This window comes from Pempheris klunzingeri, chromosome 14 (genome assembly GCF_042242105.1).
Source record: "Pempheris klunzingeri isolate RE-2024b chromosome 14, fPemKlu1.hap1, whole genome shotgun sequence".
Taxonomy (NCBI): Eukaryota; Metazoa; Chordata; class Actinopteri; order Acropomatiformes; family Pempheridae; genus Pempheris; species Pempheris klunzingeri.
This window is the reverse complement of record NC_092025.1, coordinates 5,492,299-5,510,007: the sequence shown is the minus strand read 5'-3', so window position 1 is coordinate 5,510,007 and position 17,709 is coordinate 5,492,299. Positions and strand designations below refer to the sequence as shown.

The 17,709-nt window shown below is 43.0% G+C and overlaps 1 protein-coding gene across 1 annotated transcript; it reads right to left on the bottom strand.

The window, feature by feature from the left end:
• Positions 1 to 233: 233 nt before the first annotated feature.
• Positions 234 to 3,744, bottom strand: LOC139213483 (transmembrane gamma-carboxyglutamic acid protein 3). Its single transcript, XM_070844189.1, has 3 exons — positions 3,707 to 3,744; positions 1,641 to 1,801; positions 234 to 776 (listed from the first exon to the last, which is right to left on the bottom strand). Exons 1-3 carry the CDS (start codon positions 3,714 to 3,716, stop codon positions 234 to 236), a joined length of 714 nt encoding a protein of 237 aa, XP_070700290.1. The 5' UTR covers positions 3,717 to 3,744.
• Positions 3,745 to 17,709: the final 13,965 nt, after the last annotated feature.

Here is a 17,709-nt window from a genome sequence, read left to right as displayed (position 1 = left end):
GCCTGCTACAAGGGTCAGGCATGGATTACTGAACATCTTGCTTGCCAAATCCTCTCCAGGCACCTTGTTGCACATTTAGTCCTTGCTGTGACTGCACCAGGGACAAAGTCTGCTGTTCGCAGTTTGCCAAAGCAAAATAAAGACCAAATAAATGAAGTATCTAATTAGATGTTCAGGGTAAACTATGAACAGCAATCCTGGGTGTCTCACATACTCTTGTGGGTTACTCAGTTTCATTTCTCCTTTATGATCTCTTCATACTTGGGTGGAGGGTCACTGTATGAAAGTGCTGATGTCTCATCACCACTGCTTTCCAGGTGTCCTGTCACCTCTTCATAAGATGGAGGTGGCGTGGCACCAGACAGCCTTGATGCTACCGACAGGGAGGAATCCTGGACATAAAGGGCTCGCGTGTTCTGATGGCCACTGGTGTCCGACAGTGGAGCTCCTCTCTCAGCACCGCTCACTACCACAGTTGGACGAGAGCTGGACTCCTGGTGCGAGCTGTCACTGTGTGCTGCCGTTTCCCGGTGAACCAGAATGCGCGGCAAGCTTCGGCTGCTGCGGTTGTTGGCCAAGTAGCGGTTCTGGGTGTAGGCAGGCCGTCGACGAGTCGCCTTCTGAAGCTGGCACCTCCAAAGGAGGAACAGGCCGATGATGATGAGCAGGGCCACGCCCAGCAGAGGAACCACCATGTAGACGGTGTCAGCACGCTCGGAGCGTCCCTCGCTGTTGCTGCTCACAGTGTAGACACTACGGGTTTTCCAAAACTCCATCTGTGAAGCACGAAGGAAATATTAAAAATTATTACACCAGCTGTTATTCAATTCAAAGTCAAACTTAATCTGACACTACAGTCAGGGTGGGAAGAAATGTGATCATTGATCTGCTGTCTACACATGAATTCAGTAACCAGAGGTGTGTTTAATAAAATCACATTTATAATATACAGTATATATTTATCATAATATATTTAATAAAACCAAGTTAAACCAGGTTTATTTCAGCAAGGCAGGCTTACATTAAGGACATTTTGTTTTATAAAGCCCGGTTTCAGTCCTGGTTTGTCAGTCTAACCAGACATCTACTGACAGCCTGAGGCCTGAGTGAAACTGAAAGTCTTTCTTCATTGCTACACTGTGAACATGTCTCAACAACATCATGTCAATATGTAATGGAAATATGGAATATCTATGGCAAAAAGACACATAATTACATGTTAACTGGCTTTGTTAAACACCACCCTGGTTTCTTGTGCATTTTCTTTTTCTTGTGCAGGAACACATATTGTAATTCATATTGTCTTCATGCACACAGGACAAACAGCATAATCACTAGCTACTAATAAAGGACTCAATGCTTTTAACTTTTCAAGTTAAACTGTATGAAACATTAGATTCAAGATTCAGTCTGTTGTCTCCTCCTGCTGTGTGAACTTCAGATAGTTTGTCAGTGCTGACAGAAAACAGACTGAATAAATCTACCATAGCCTCAAGATGATGTGTTTTCACATTTCTGCCTAAACTGCTGCTTGACACGTAAGCTTAGTGCATAACTTTAGAGCAGGTAGTACAGAATAAATTTGCAAGAAAGCACTAAGTAGCATTTGTCTAGCTAAGCAACCAGCTCTGCTAGCTCACCGTTTTCTCTTTGTTTTCAAACACTTCATTGGCCTCTTCAAAGCTGCAGCTCTCCTCTCCACATTCCCTCTCAATGTTCCCCTGTCTCAACTCTTCCATGAAGCCATTGGCTCGAGGGAAACGCTTCAGAATGGAGTGAGCATCCTTACCATTGAGGAATGCTGCAACACAGAGAAGAAACGACATCCAAAGTTCAGCCATCCACACTGGGGTTACGCAACAGGCTCATGAGATACTTTTCACACGTCAGTGTTGTTGTGGGGGTGTCTCCAAATGTTTTGGAGCACATTCCTTCAACTTTCATGGGCAACTGTTGGCTAACACATTCGCTATATTAATTTAAAAATGTGATAATATGTCAGTTTTGTGTTTACAGCCTGTTTTGAGGTATAAGGTACATTTCTTTGTCATTCTACAACACAGGGTTGCACAACAAAGTGCAAGTTATGGTCCCATTATGCTACACAAATAAAAAAAACATTATGGAGGGCAGAGGATGAGTAAGAAGTCTCACAGCCTAAGGAAAGAAGCTGCTCTGTAGTCTGGTGGTACAACAGCAGATACTTCTGTATCTTCTGGAGGGCTGTTGCTGGTGTGGCGGTCTTTAGTATCCTTTGGGCTCTCACCTCAATGACATCACTGATGCTCAGTAGATGAACACCAGTGGGTGTTTAAAACCACCCACTACAAGGCTCTGTTTTCCTGGGCTGTACAAATTCCATGCCAGTTTATAATGTTTCCTATTGCTCCTCTGTAAAAGTTCACAAGAACTTTGCTCGTTTCCTTAAGAAATACAGCATTTTTTGCGTATTCTTAACCAGGATGGGGATTTGAGATGATCATGACAGGTTCTCTGTGATGCTGATTCCCAGGAACCTAAAACTGTTCACCTGCTCAGTTCCAGTGATGTAGACAGGAGTGTGTGCCTTCACCTCCTCCATTCTAAGACTAATGATCAGCATGTTGGTCTTGCTGATGTTGAGCAGTAGGTTGTTCCGCTGCTCTGATGTGTTACTGATGTTCATTGTTTGTAATCCTACCGATGGTGCTGTGCGGTGCTGTGCAAACTTCATAACAGAGTTCTGTCCAAGTCGTGGACTGCAGTAGTGAGTGTGCAGTGTGTACAGGAGGGGACTGAGAACACATTCCTGGAGGGCTCCAGGGCACTGCAGTGGAGGAGGTGTGACTGCCAATCCAAACTGTCTTGGTTACAGTGTGCAGTGTGACAGTGATCTGGTGAACTAGCTGGCTGGCACATGTTCTTAGCACATGGCCAGGAACGTTATCAGGCCCAGAAGCTTCATTACTATGTTTCCCAGATTTGGATTTATAAAAAGTTGAAATCTGGGAAACATTGCTCATCAAGTTTGACTGCATTTGAGCACCGAGCATTACTGATGTAAACACACAGTCCCACCTCGCCTCGCCCTGCCAGAAACTTCTGTCTGTGCAGAACACTGTCTGCTCATCGAGTGCAAGCTTAATCTAGGATGAATTAATGAAGCCAGGTTTCTGTAAAAATATAGGCACAACAGTCTCTGATTTCCATCCATGTCATTTTGCAGACATTAGTTAGTTATTCTGGGTAGTGGAGCAACCTTAGGTCCACGGGTTAGCTTAGCTCTTATCCTGGGTCTAAGAGATTCTAACAAAAATGTAGTGAAGTTTATCACAGCTCTAGTGGCTACCGCATCTGCACACACTGTTGTCAACAATATATACGGGAAATAACAAGATGTTCAACAAACCAAATTAGCACGATTCCAGCACAGAGCTCCAGAGTTTTAAACTGAGGATACTGAACCTGTTACATGAGCCAGCAGAGGGAAATATTATGCAACACAATACTCATCTTTAGGGTAAATATGAGGTTAGATATAAGGTAGCCATGCAGACAGGTAGACTGATGGATGACTAGTGTTGGCTGTGCTTGCTGTACATGTGTGTGTGTGTGTGTGTGTGTGTGTGTGTGTTTGAGGAGAGGTTGACCTCAGCAAGCCAAGCAACAAAGCACATGCTTATAAACCTTACTGATGTGAGCCAATGACTGTATGTTTTGTGCTCACCGGCAGCCATGCTCCTGCCCTGCTATTCACACTGACAAACTGCAGACCTGCAGGAAGAACACAGCACATCATTAGACAGAATCATTTAACTAGGAAACTGGATGACTGTCCAGTATGCTGACACTTCCTTTCTGTATTCTACCTGAATGTTCCACGAGAAGCTTCAAGAGACATTATCACCATCTCCGCTTGGATACAATAAATGTTCCTGGAATCTTATCAGCCAGGCTTGTTGCTTAGGCATATTAGCTCATAATCAGCCACACAATATCTGTAATCAAAAGAAAATTCCTGGGTCTTTTTAAATATCATTCCTGTAGTTTTGAGTTTTTCAGTGTTTGACATGTCAGTTGGTCATGAGAACATGTTATCTTTCATTATTTGATGATGAAAATTATATTATTGGGATGGAAATGGTGAACCGGTTTCAAATTGTCTGACCCATTAGAATCATATGCCTCTAAGCTCATCAATTCCTTTTATTGATGTTGCAAAACAATGAAGTCAAACTTCTGTGTATATGTTGCTACAAACGTGGCAACGAGTGCAGGTTATAATGTCTGTAAAATGAGCATTGCAAGTAAAATCAGCTGTTTGTTGAAGCATCTTTCTACGTAACATGGGTCGACAGTCCAGGAATGCATGCAGGCCACCTTTTTTCACAGAGAAAATTGATCAGGAATCAAGAAGGCAATTAAAAAAACAGAATCAATAATGGTACTGGCATCAATAACCTCTGATAGATTCCCAATCCCTAGATCTCCACCAACTATATGATCTTTGGAAGAATGCTGTTTATCTCTTCAGCAGAGGTAAATCTATGGCGGTAGGACTGAGTACTGTAGAGGACAGTGGAGTCCATCTTAGGCCATATTTTCCTTTTATTTCTCACTACATTCATCCTGACACAACAATAGAACAAAAACATATTCTCTGGTTACTTGAGAAAGTGAGTTTGATCAGCAACGTGTTTATATCATTCTGCACTCACTGCAAGCTGCATCTTGGCCAGCAGCTAAGTTGCCACAATTAGCTTAGAGGCATTATTTTTTAAGCATTCTTGTTGTATTTGTTGAAATTCAGCTTGACAGTAATGTCAAGACTGGACTCTGAGGCATGGACCCAACACAGAGGAGTTCCAGAAGTATTTAAGGAAAAGTTCTTGTTATAAAACAGAAAAGGGAAAGAAACAAGGCTCTGACTGGACTGCAGTAAGCCTGTCCAATCATTTCATACCAGCCTGTCTATCTACATACCTGCCAACCTGTGCACACTCAACTCAACAGAGTCTTTCATAAGGCTTAAAGCTAGTTAGCTAGACTGGGCAATGAAGTGTGCAGGGCAGCAGGTGTTGTGGGGGCTGGGATCGGTGGAGTTGGAGCAGGAGTTGCAAAATTTTGAAAAAAAAAAAAGACATGAATGGATTTGAAAATAAAAAAGAGAAGGCAGAAGAATAATTGTTCAAGTGATTCTAGTGACACAATGAGGAAAGAAGTTGGGTCGGAAAGAGGTGGGACGGTTATCTGTAATTGTGTATCGGAACATGAGAGAGAAAAAGTCATGAAAATTAGAACATTTGGAGATGATCATAGTTGAGTATCTTGCTTTCCCCTTGGAACAGAAGGAAGGAGGAAGGGCGTGGTAAGTGGTATGCCACTGTCAGCATGGCCAAGTCATTTCTGGATACTGTGTGTGGGGCAAGAAGATTCCCAGAGGGGGAGAAGGACGACAGTTGACTTTTGAAGGAGAATCTAAGTATCTAAGATTGTATCTAAGTATGTATGTTACAGAGAAAGGCCATATGAAAGAGTTCCTCTAAGATGTTTCTGCTGCCTGCTGTGGCTGCAGTTGGTAGAGGAGTCGGAGCATGTGGGACATGTGGGAAGAACCACTGCTATGGCAAAGTAGAGAAAGAGCAAGTGGTATGCCTGCACTGCGAGGGAAGTCACCATGCAGGGTCTCAATCAGTCTTTACTTCCAATTAATAACAAGTGTTATCTCAAGATGCAGGTCATGAAGACACAAAGAGCAGGTCTAGACCAAACTCTTTAAGCTGCCCTGTGTCCTAAAAGAATTGAGGACGTCAAAGTGAACAAGAGCAGTTAAGAAAATGGAAAGAATTGATGAAGTGGTGGCTGTGAGAAAAGAAGAGGACCAGAAAAGGACTACAGCTGATCACTTGTGTATCTGGAGAGTACCTGGAGAGCGGCATGACTGCTAGGATGCGTTAAAGTTAGTCCCGTCCTGAATGTTGCTCTAAAATCCTGTAGAGTTTGCCTGATAGGACTGACCCACTCATGGCCCATTTGCCACTCACATCTGTATTTGCACAGTCTCTTTCTTTTAATGGGTAGACTTGGGGTTTGCTGACATTTTGAAAAAAATAAAAATTCATCTGAGTCTCTATAACCAGGGCAACAATGACGCTGAGTGACTGTTGATTTAATACTTCTCCACTGTATCTTGTGAAAGTCTTTTGGTTGTATTATTCCTAAAGGATTAAAACGCGTCCTGTATTGATGCAGAAAAATGAGTCCACACATTTGTCACTTCCAGGTTGGATTATTGCAACTCCTTATTATATGTACTGACGAGAACTAAGAGAAGAGATCATATTTCTTCCAAACTAACTTCTCTTCACTGGCTTCCAGTAAAATCCTACAAAGCTCTTAATGGTCAGGCTCTATCGTATCTTAAAAAGCTCATAGTAGCGTCGCACTGTCGGCAGCTTCCACTTTTTACTAATATTAGTCATGTTATTATTATTTATATATTAAATATTGTCATATTCACTGTTACCATATTGCTCATTATTAGTCATTATTATTAAGCACAGATCCCAACAAAGCGCCACCCACCTCTGAGCCTGGTTCTGTTCGAGGTTTCTTCCTGTTAAAGGGGAGCTCTTCCTGCCACTGGCGCCTAATATAATATCTGATGCTGCTCATGTGGGGATTCTTGAATCCTTAATTTTGAATTACTTAATCGTTGGGTCTCTCTCTTAATCAAACAGTTTGGTCTAGACCTGCTCTTTATCTAAAGCATCTTGAGATTTCACTTGTTATGAATTGGTGCCATATAAATAAAGATTGACTGATCTACATAACTCTGAACCACAGGTAAACACACACCAAAGTCCGACCGGCCTAACTAGGTTTTCACACTTTCCAACAGAGGCGCTGATCCAAACGACTTATATGAATCCTCAACAAGAGCCTGCACCCGCAATGTGAAGCTGATCAGATGATTGAGATGTTTTTGAGAAAATCGAAGAGCACACACACCTACGTAGCCTACACACACACACACACACACACACACACACACACACACACACACACACACGTCACATACACACAGACAGATTCCTTTCTTTATAGTAAAATGGATTATAACAAGTAACAAACTCCAGCATAGTCCTTTAAATTGTGATTCATCACTTATTGGACAAGCGGCTTTTACACACCAAACAACCTGTAATGCAGTTTTCAGGTCTTCTTTTTTCTGATCCGTTCAGATGTCATGTCTTAATTTCATTTTTGCACATGCCTCTTTCTTTATTATCATCATTTTTAGGATGTCACTGCTTGCTGAAATATCATGTATACGTGGATTTTGTACTCGCAGATGGCCCCGATCTAGCCATACTCTGGCAAATATAGGCTACTATAAATATAGATGGTGAGGGATGGGGTGGAGGGTTTCCATAGCAACAGAGATAGAGATAGGAGAGGCTGGAATCCAGACCAACTTGAGTAATTAGGATACAGGGAGATGACTGTTTTAAAACAGGATGTCTTCGATACTAAAAATGTTGTCTCTGTCCTGGAATAGCCTTTATGGACGATATTTCACACACACACACACACACACACACACAGTCAATGCTATTCATCAAGTAGCATTCTATTTCTGCAACTGCAAGCCAAAATACTGTAGATACCTTTGAATGCTGAATGTAAAACACAGATGGCTGTTTAAAGAGGAGCAGAAACTGGCGGCTGAGTCCTTCACATCTCAGCGCCTTCTCGTGCCTCTATAACTGCATATTAAAAATTCATTATCAAGACTCAGGTTGACTTTAAGCCATATTTTCTCAAACGATATACACCAACACGTTTTGTAGATTTTACCTAAAAGCTTCTGATTAATAAACGAATACAGGCAACACCAGTCCAGTCCTCTCTCTACCGTGTTTAAGTAAGTAAGGGTAACAAAATTTTCTTACCATCATACTGCTTGATAAAAGCCTTTTCCTTCCATCTCCGACTCGGGGGAACTCCCACACGAGTCACTAAAGTGACGTGATTGACGTAGCTAAGAGCCAATTATAGAGGAGGAGTCCCTGAGACTGACCAATCCTAGCCCTAACAATTGTCGGATGACGTATGAGAATGGGCGGGGACAATCCTACTGAAGAGCACGGACAGGAAACAATGAGGTCCCAGCTCTTGGAGGTAGACCACCTCTGAACCTGCTCCAACCGGGGTGAGCATAATTCATGGTGCCCGTTAGAGTAACACGGAAATGTGTCTTCCCGCCTGTGGAGACACCCTGTGACACTCAGTGTGTGAGGGAGCGACCACACATAGACAGATGTACAGATGAACACCACTAAGCCACACCTTACACCCAAATACTCAACTTCCCATCATCCTCAGCTCAGGTCAACCACACGCTGAACTAAGTGGTAAAAACCAGCTGTGTTGTAGCACAGGTACCTGCTACAGTAAAAGTCCATTAGTCCTGGAGCTAATACTGTGCCAAGCCTGTTGTCCCTTGAATCATCCTGTCTGTGCCTCACTGATCAAATAAAGGTTAAACAGTGTTAGGAAATAGAAAATGTGCAGACACGCTTATGCTAATACATTTTTATGTTAGTACATTTATGCTTTATTATCATGAAGTTTTAGCCTGATGCTGGACTGTGTAATGGTTGCTGTGACCTTTACACAGATCAAAGAGATGTGTGTTGGCGTAGGATGTATCAGACTGTGCTTGCATTCTTGAGATAAAGAAGAGTTCGAGAAGGCCTTGAACGGAGAGAAGTCAGCGTACCTGCGTTTCCCACCAACCGCCCCTGCAAGGAGGAGAGGGAGCAGGGTGCGGCGGAGGACTGCTGAGAGGAGGAACTTTGCTTATACATGTTATATATGCTTGAAAGACACTGAGACTGCTCAGTGCAGATGTAGATCTTTGCCTGTACTCCTTGCTTGTTGCAAGTAAAACTTTGAACTGAGATCTCTGTCTCTGAGAGTTTATCTTGTGTGTTGGGAAATTAATGGTACGAACTAACAGCGAAAATACAGTTCTGGTCTTATAGAAATAATTTCCTGACATAATTGGTCCTTCGAGCCGGATGTGCAATATCTGGACACCTGAGGAAGCCCTGGAAGCCTGAGAGGACAAAATCCGTGCACGGTCAGACTACGGTCTGTATTGGTCATCCTTTTCTGGGACCACAACGGTTGACAGGGCTCTCTGAGGGTGCCCGGTGACGCACATCCACTTCGTTGGTGAGTACAGAGACGCATAAAGACACAGCACATGGAAGATTTGATACTGCAGTTACAGCGCAAAAGAGGTTGAAATTCCTAGAAGGGTTTGAGTCCCATAAAATAGTTTGTGAGTCTGGCAGACGCAGTGACGTCGGGACAAGAAAGCGCTGATTAGGAGAATTTGGGGAGAATCTACCAGGTTAATTGTGTTAATTCCTATCAGGTACTCCAACCTCAGGTTGGACAGGGGAATTACTAAATTGTGTTAATTCCTATCAGGTACTCCAACATCTTAAGTTGGACAGGGGAATTACTAAATTGGGTTTAATTCCTATCAGGTACTCCAACCTTAAGTTGGACAGGGGAATTACTAAATTGGGTTGATTCCTATCAGGTACTCCAACCTATCAAGTTGGACAGGGGAACAACCTCCTGGTAATTGTGTTAATTCCTATCAGGTACTCCAACATCTTAAGTTGGACAGGGGAATTAACCTCCTAAAATTGTGTTGATTCCTATCAGGTACTCCAACCTATCAAGTTGGACAGGGGAATTAACCTCCTAATATGTGATTTGTGTTCTAAGAATACAACAAAGGCCTGCACACATACATACATTTGTGAGTAAATGTGAGAGTGAATGTGGTAATTCCTTGAGGTTTGAAGCCACAATAGGTGGTATCGGAGTTACAGTTTGTTGTTTTATCTTGTGTTGACTTCTATACTGGTGAGAAGAGGGCTGACGGCTGTTGCCTGAGGTTGGTTTCAATCCGTAAAATTGATCTCGCACCGTGTCTGCGGTGTAGAAGGCCAGATCAATAACCTCCTCTTCTCTCGTGCCAGTGAACTCAACATGGGACAGTTGTAATGGGGAACTCAAACGGGAAAAATAAGAAATCAGAGTAAAAAAAAAAAAAAAAAAAAATCCAAATTGGAACACATATACTAAAATTGAAACAGGATCGTGACCGTAACCGTATGGAAAGTGAATACGGTGCGCAAACCTCTAAATATTATAAACCATGGATAAAATATCCTAACACTCCATTCGATGGAACATTGGATAAACCTAAATGTGATGCGCTTCTCGTTAAATTGAAAGATAAACATAAGAAGAAAGGTGGTGCTCATCCTGAAGTTCAGTGTGCCATGATGTGGGCTTCCACTGCTTCTGAGGATGTTAAAAAGAGAACAGATGCACAACAACAGAAGAAATCTGCATGTGACCTTGAAGATTTAGATGCAGAGGCTGCAGGTGCTGTAACGGTAGTTAACAGACGCCGCGCAGCAGCAAACGTTCAGCAACAACAGCAGTTAAATCAGCAAATGCAATATCAACAACAGCAGCCACAGGGTGCTGAGGGTGGAGTTGGAGCTGGTGGCCAACAGCTCCAGCCTCCACCCTATGAAGATCACAAAGCCCTTAGAAAACAATTGAAGGCTTTGGATCTACAGGAACAGGAGGATCTCTGACAGGGAGACTCCCCAGCAGCTAACACTCGCAGACAAAAAGCAGTGTTGAAAAATGTTCAAGACCTTTCAGCAGGTCCTGAGGACAAATATCTCTTGATAACAGTTCCAAATCCACTTGCTGGACAAAATGGCGCAGAACCAACCATGCAGGTGTACAGGTCAATGTACCCAGGAGACTTCGAAGCGCTAAACGCTGCTCTCCCAGACCTGAGAAAAGATGTTGAGGGATGGATCGGGGAAATGGAGGGACTACGTGCCTCAATGACTCTGACTCCCACTGAAATTCTTAGGATCTGTCGCCGTGCATTCGGTGGACAGCTTCACCGAGTGCAGGGACCACTGACTGATAGAGACCCTAATGACGACCCCCTAGCACGAGAAACTAATGAGTTCAGACAACAGTGGTCTGACTTCCTCACCCGCTGTAGACAGACATTCACACCCAGACAAGATTGGGGTGCGATCACTGACTTTAAAATGAAATCAGACGAATCATGCGAAGATTGGCTACACAGATTTAATCAATCTTTCACACACAACAGTGGTCTGGCTGCAGGTAACCCTGCCAGACTGCAGCTCTACAAAAATGCTATCATGAATACAGTACACCCAAAAGTGAGACAAACCATTGAAACCACATGCATTGAACTCCCCACGTGTGAAGAGGATGTTTTCTGCAATCATTTGCGTCATGCAATCCGTGTTCATGGTCAACAACAAAAGGCAAAGGAAGAAAAGACAAAACAGCAGCCTATTCAGGTTTTCCTGGGCTCTGAAGAAATCTTTTACCGTGGTCCTGAACAGAGAGGGCCTTATCACAGCCAGGGAGACAGAGGTAGAGGCAGAGGCCGAGGAAGAGGTAGTGGAGGACCACGTAGATGGGATCAGGCAGGTGACAATTATGGTCAACAGAATGTAAGACAGGAAGAGGTGTGTTATGACTGTGGTCAGCCTGGACATTTTGCCAGAGACTGTCCACGTAAAAGGAAAGAGCAGAGACATGGAAATGACTATGAACATCGACCTTTCCGCGGACGCAATAACCGTGGTTACTGTCCTAAAAAAATTACTATCCAAATCAATATAAGTCAACATGACTAGCAGATAGTGACATTTCCCCAACAGATAAGGCGACCCTGGATGAACAGACTAGACTGTTGGAGAAAGCAATGACTCACAGACGACAAAGACATGACCCTGAACCACCACTGGAGGTATTCAATGCATGCTGCAGTCAAACTAGTCAAACTCTGATCACTTTGACTGTAGCAGGCAGTGACGTATTTCTTTGCGACACTGGAGCTACACGCTCCTGTCTAAATAACAATCCCTCCATCCTGTAGGATGGGATGGGTAATTGCTGCAGTAGTTGTTGTTATCAAAGTCAGGGACCTGACGAGGTCCAGTATAAAGGGGATGTGAAGCGCATGAAACAGGAAAAAAATAAAAAAGTAAATAAATAATGTAAAATGTTTGAAAGAAAAAAGGAAAAAAAAAAAATGGGTTTAAGGGAACACTGCAAGTAGAGAGACAGAGAAAAAGAGAAGGAAGCAGAAAGGAACATGAAAATTCCTAACCCTTATCCTGTGTTGTATTCTGCCCGAGATAAGCGAGAGGACCACGAATACAGACCCCTGGGTCCTTTCCCAAGTCTACTGCCATACTCAGATCCACAACAACCACCTCTGCTGTCTAGGCCTCTCCTGGGGAAAGTCACTTCAAAGTCCTCACCTCCAGGACTGTCCTCCTCCTCATCTGCCTCCCACCACTTGCCTCAATCATCCATGACTGCACAACCATCTCTGTCCGGGGTGGACACACCACACCGGACCTGAAGCGGTAATGTATACAATCCTTTACTTCCTGCAATAACATTAAAAAGCACCTCGTAGGATGGAGGAGTGCAGGAATTCAAACCATAAAAGATGATGCAGAACACTGTGAGGAACAAATAAATGTAAAGAAAAAGAAACTTAAAGTTAAAAGTAATGACACTTTTATTGTTAATGACTGTGATGAATTTCCCACTGATGAATATTATGATGTTTGTTACCGAGGAAATGATCAAAGAGGAGGAGGTGGACGAGGATGGGGACGAGGACACGGAGGGGACGGCAGATGCTACAATTGTGGCAAATTTGGACATTGGACAGAGGGCCAGAACACAGAGGGGGATCATGAGGAGGATGACGAGTGGCAACATGACAATGATCAGTCAGCAGAATCATTTTAGATTTGCAGCTATTTTTGAGCCATGGGATTTCACATGTCTCAACAGGAGGGATGGTATCTGTGATAAATAAAACATTTACAATCTATGGTTACCAAAACTACTCCAAGACAAGGTACATTTCCTGAAGCAACCTACCATTTTCAATTTGTCTGTATGGATTTCATAGAACTAAACAAAAATTGAAGGAAAAGATACTGTTTGGTGATAATAGATATGTTCCCATATTCACATCCATGTTTTACTTTGTTTTCGTCTATCAGGGAAATAATGATTAGTTATTAGGGGCAGGTCCACTTCACAGGTACAATGGGATGACCAGCCTGGAGGTGGACAGTTTCTGTTCTTTTATGGATGTTCCCATACTCAAAGTTTCCAGAGTAGACAACAGCTATTATTCTCATTGTGTACCGTTTGTGTGCAGTTAATTTTTGACATTATTGTGACCCTCTGGGAGTGCCATAGTGCGGTCGCCGGGGCAGCGGGACCGTAAGAGAATTTTCCTGTCCAGAAAGATTGATTGTTCTGCCAGACAGGTTTTTCGCTCTTACACTCCATGGGCTTTTGATATACATGTAAGGAAATGTTCTTATATGTTACGTGTCAACAAGAGGGATGTGTTCCAAAGTTAATTCTGTACTCCATGCTCCAAACTTTGCAAACAAAAGAAAACATTAAAACTCTCCGTCTCCATGTTGTATCTCCAGGAAAAGAGGACCAGCCAAAACCACAACTAAAACCTGGGGACTGGATTTTTGTTAAGAATATTCAGAGACGTGTGTGGAGGGAGGAACGCTGGCTTGGACCATTCCAGGTAATCATATCTACTCCTACGGCAGTTAAGATTGCAGAGAGACCTTCCTGGATTCACATCACACACTGTAAAATTCAGCACTTCCCAGACATTAATCAGGAAATTACTGAAAACTAAAGTAGTGCTTTCCCATATCCTACCCTCTGCTGCTAATCCGAGACCTTTAAATCAATCTGTCAAAAAGAAACTGACCGCTCCTTCATTGTGGCCTCTGACGTCTCGACCGTCCTGAGCAGTAGGACTCGACGTTCCTTTCAGAAACATGATTCTGTTTGGGGAACTGACGTCCCACCTGACCATAAACTGTGGTCTGACGGCCAGAAGGTCGTTTTATCACTTTTCCCATGGCTTGGTGTTGGTAAGGTGATGCTGCGGGTAGAAACATTGGACTACAGGTTGGGGTCTTTTGCTAATCTGTCACTCAAGGTTTGGACTGGAGTGCGTGAAGAGCTGCAGGCGCTGAGACTGATGGCGTTGCAGGACCGCCTAGTGTTACTGACAGCGTCAGCGGGCGGTGTCTGCACTATTGTGGGCGCGGCATGTTGTTCTTTTATTCCAGCTAATGATGCAGACGGAGCTATGATACACCAGGAAGTTGCAAACCTGACTGCTCTGCGTGATGCGATTGATTGGGATCATGTAGCAAAAGGTGACTTCCTGGCTTGGCTGACTTCTGGCCCCTGGCAACAAGTGCTCCTTAAAATTCTGACGCCTGTTCTCGTAGTATTATTGCTCTTCTGTTTATTCACATCCTGCATTCTGCCCTGCCTGAGAGATATGATGCTGCGTTTGGTCGCAACCCAGGTTTCCACACAATTGTTTTTCATGTCTCCTGCAGCTAAATACGAACCAGTCCCCACTGCACCTCCCATGTCTGATCCTCATGACTGTTCTGAATTTTAATTCTGCATACACTATTCTGTAATGTACATACTTTTGTTTTGTTGTTACTCATGTCTCTCCTGTTTTTCTACCATTTCAGATTCCAATTTGACTATGCATTTTAAGTTCAATGTGACGTTAATACTGAAAATCGAGAGAAGAAGTATTATACTGATGTGAGAAAGTGACTTATTATGCTACGGCTAAAATTCATGTTAAACAGGAGGGAATGTTAGGAAATAGAAAATGTGCAGACACGCTTATGCTAATACATTTTTATGTTAGTACATTTATGCTTTATTATCATGAAGTTTTAGCCTGATGCTGGACTGTGTAATGGTTGCTGTGACCTTTACACAGATCAAAGAGATGTGTGTTGGCGTAGGATGTATCAGACTGTGCTTGCATTCTTGAGATAAAGAAGAGTTCGAGAAGGCCTTGAACGGAGAGAAGTCAGCGTACCTGCGTTTCCCACCAACCGCCCCTGCAAGGAGGAGAGGGAGCAGGGTGCGGCGGAGGACTGCTGAGAGGAGGAACTTTGCTTATACATGTTATATATGCTTGAAAGACACTGAGACTGCTCAGTGCAGATGTAGATCTTTGCCTGTACTCCTTGCTTGTTGCAAGTAAAACTTTGAACTGAGATCTCTGTCTCTGAGAGTTTATCTTGTGTGTTGGGAAATTAATGGTACGAACTAACAGCGAAAATACAGTTCTGGTCTTATAGAAATAATTTCCTGACAAACAGTTTTGTTATTTATAGTTTATAGCTGAGGTAAATATGATGATGACAATACTGACAAGGTAATATTTTACTTTTCCTAAATGTCTTCTACTATGAGTCACTACCAGGTGATTTGTTTGATTTTAATGTCCGGATACCTTCGCCTGACTCCTGATTTATAATAGGTTTGTTGAAAATAGCTATAGTTCATATTTGTTACTTTGTCCAGTAACTAGAGAACTATTAGCTAAATGTATAGCCCCCCTGTGAAAATCCAGTGTGCACTACCTGCTCAGTTCATGTGTAGACCTCCAGAAATAAGTCTCAGGGAGAATCTCTTTATTCTCTCATGTTTGCTGTCCTTTTATCTTTCACACCAAATCATTTTCTTTTCCTGTTTCCACTCTGTAACTCAACTTTCCTCCTTTCACTGACTGTAGACTTTTCTGCTTGTTCCACCTTACCTGGCAACTTCTTTGCTCTTTAGCCCCACATATATCTCTGTTCATTTTGTTTTAGACTCTTTACATTTTGTCTTTGACATTACTGTCTCCCTCTCACCTCTCTTCACTTTCTTTCTCTTTATCTCACCCTCTTATGAGATGGAGAGCAGAGCTCCTCTTCTTCCGACTAATCAGAAGCAGTGGATAAACACTAAATGTTGTAATGAGACAATAACGGTAAGAAACTCTTCGCCACAACAAATCCACATCGAGAAAAAGAGAACGGATGAGCATAAACATTCTTCATTTGCAAAATAAGTTTATCTTGAACAGAGTTTGGACAGTTCACAATGAGACTGATGCACAATGTATAAAAAATAAGTGTTTGAGTTTATCTACAAGTTGTGTACAATGTACGTGATAAGTTAGAAATGTGTATAGCTTACATTCTATATACATGGGAAGGATCAGACCCTGAGACTGACTATAAACATGACGAGTATCCCAATGTGGGACGACATGAGGCTCCTCTCTCCCACCATACACACTGACAAAACAACATTGTGCAGCAGATGCTGCAGAATACGTGAGACCGCTCAGAGAGAGGCTGCAATCAAAATGGACAGTATAATTACACTCTCCTCGAATCTTCCAAATTCTTTTTCTCTGCTCTAGTGCTGCTGAATTTAGTAAGCCTCTGAGTGGGTATGGAGACAGACGCATAAACATGCTGATTTCTACCACAGAAAATATGGATTGGCCTCTGCTCCTCCAGTGACTTCTGTTGTTTGTTTGCCACCTACCACATTACTGAATGCATTCTAATCTGTGAAGTGTCTTGTGCACCTTTTAAAAAGCAGTTTGAAACAAACTGAGTATCAACAGCAATTGCAATAAATAAAGCAGACGACAGTCTCTTCGTCATTTCACAGGGAGACAGAAATGGTCCCCGTCATTCAGTTGTTGGAGGTGACATGAGGCTGCTGTATGAAGCAGTCTTCAGAGTCACCATCCTCCTCTTCCTCATTCTCATCTTCACTGTCAGACTCTTCATAAAAGCTGATGGTTGCCTGAATGGGAAAGTTCCTCAGTAAGGCCTCTCCGTCGCTGTACAGGTAGTCAAAAGACTTGGATTTTGGCCAGAACAGCCTGTTTAGAAGAGAAAGAACGGACATGGTCAGTTGAGTATCTAACATTGGGTCTCCAAGCACCAATGGCTATTGAGCAGTGAAGTATTCTAGCTTTTGCTTCAGAGCATAAGGGTTTAACAAGAAGAAATAGATGTCGCAGCATAGCTTAAACTGCACTAAAATCAAATTACTCTCTCAAAAGTGTCTATGCTGACAGAGGGCAGTGTCCACATGCAAAGCATGTAGAGAGATGTAGAGAGAGCATACTGACCTGACTGGGTGCTGGAAGGCCTGAGGTTTCCCATCTGACAAGACACAGCCTGCTGCTGTGGGTCTGGAGTAAGGCTGAAAGAGTCAGAGACAGAAGGACGTGTTAAGGTTGGAGGCATTTTAGAGTGATTTGGTATAAAAAAAGCAACAAAGAAAGTGGAAGAAAACTATTCTGTCCTGTCACACCCCCTCCTTCACCATGACTCTGCAAGTAATGCAAAACCAAACTGATCTTTAGAAACAGCTCTGGCTGCTATCACACACTGCACCATGCTCACAAAGGCCTTCAGAATGGGACTATTACACTGTAGTCAGATGTCAGATGGCCAGCAAAGGGATAACACATCACAGGCTGACACAGCAGAGAGCTGGCGCGTCGCTCAGCATGTGAAGGGAGCGGCTATATAATGAGGTGTGCGCTCCCCAGAGGGACTGTGGGAATTTTCCCTCAGCCGCTCTCTCCCCAGAGGTGTTCATTTTGGCATCTTTCCTCCGACAGGCAGGAAGCAACAGAGTTTTTAGGAGGGGAGTGGTGCCTCT

What these genes read in the sequence shown, in the direction of transcription:
- LOC139213483 (XM_070844189.1), bottom strand. An exon ending in TTGAAAACAAAGAGAAAACG is followed by an intron (nt 777 to 1,640) that starts GTGAGCTAGCAG and finishes CGTGCTTCACAG; the next exon opens with ATGGAGTTTTGGAAAACCCG.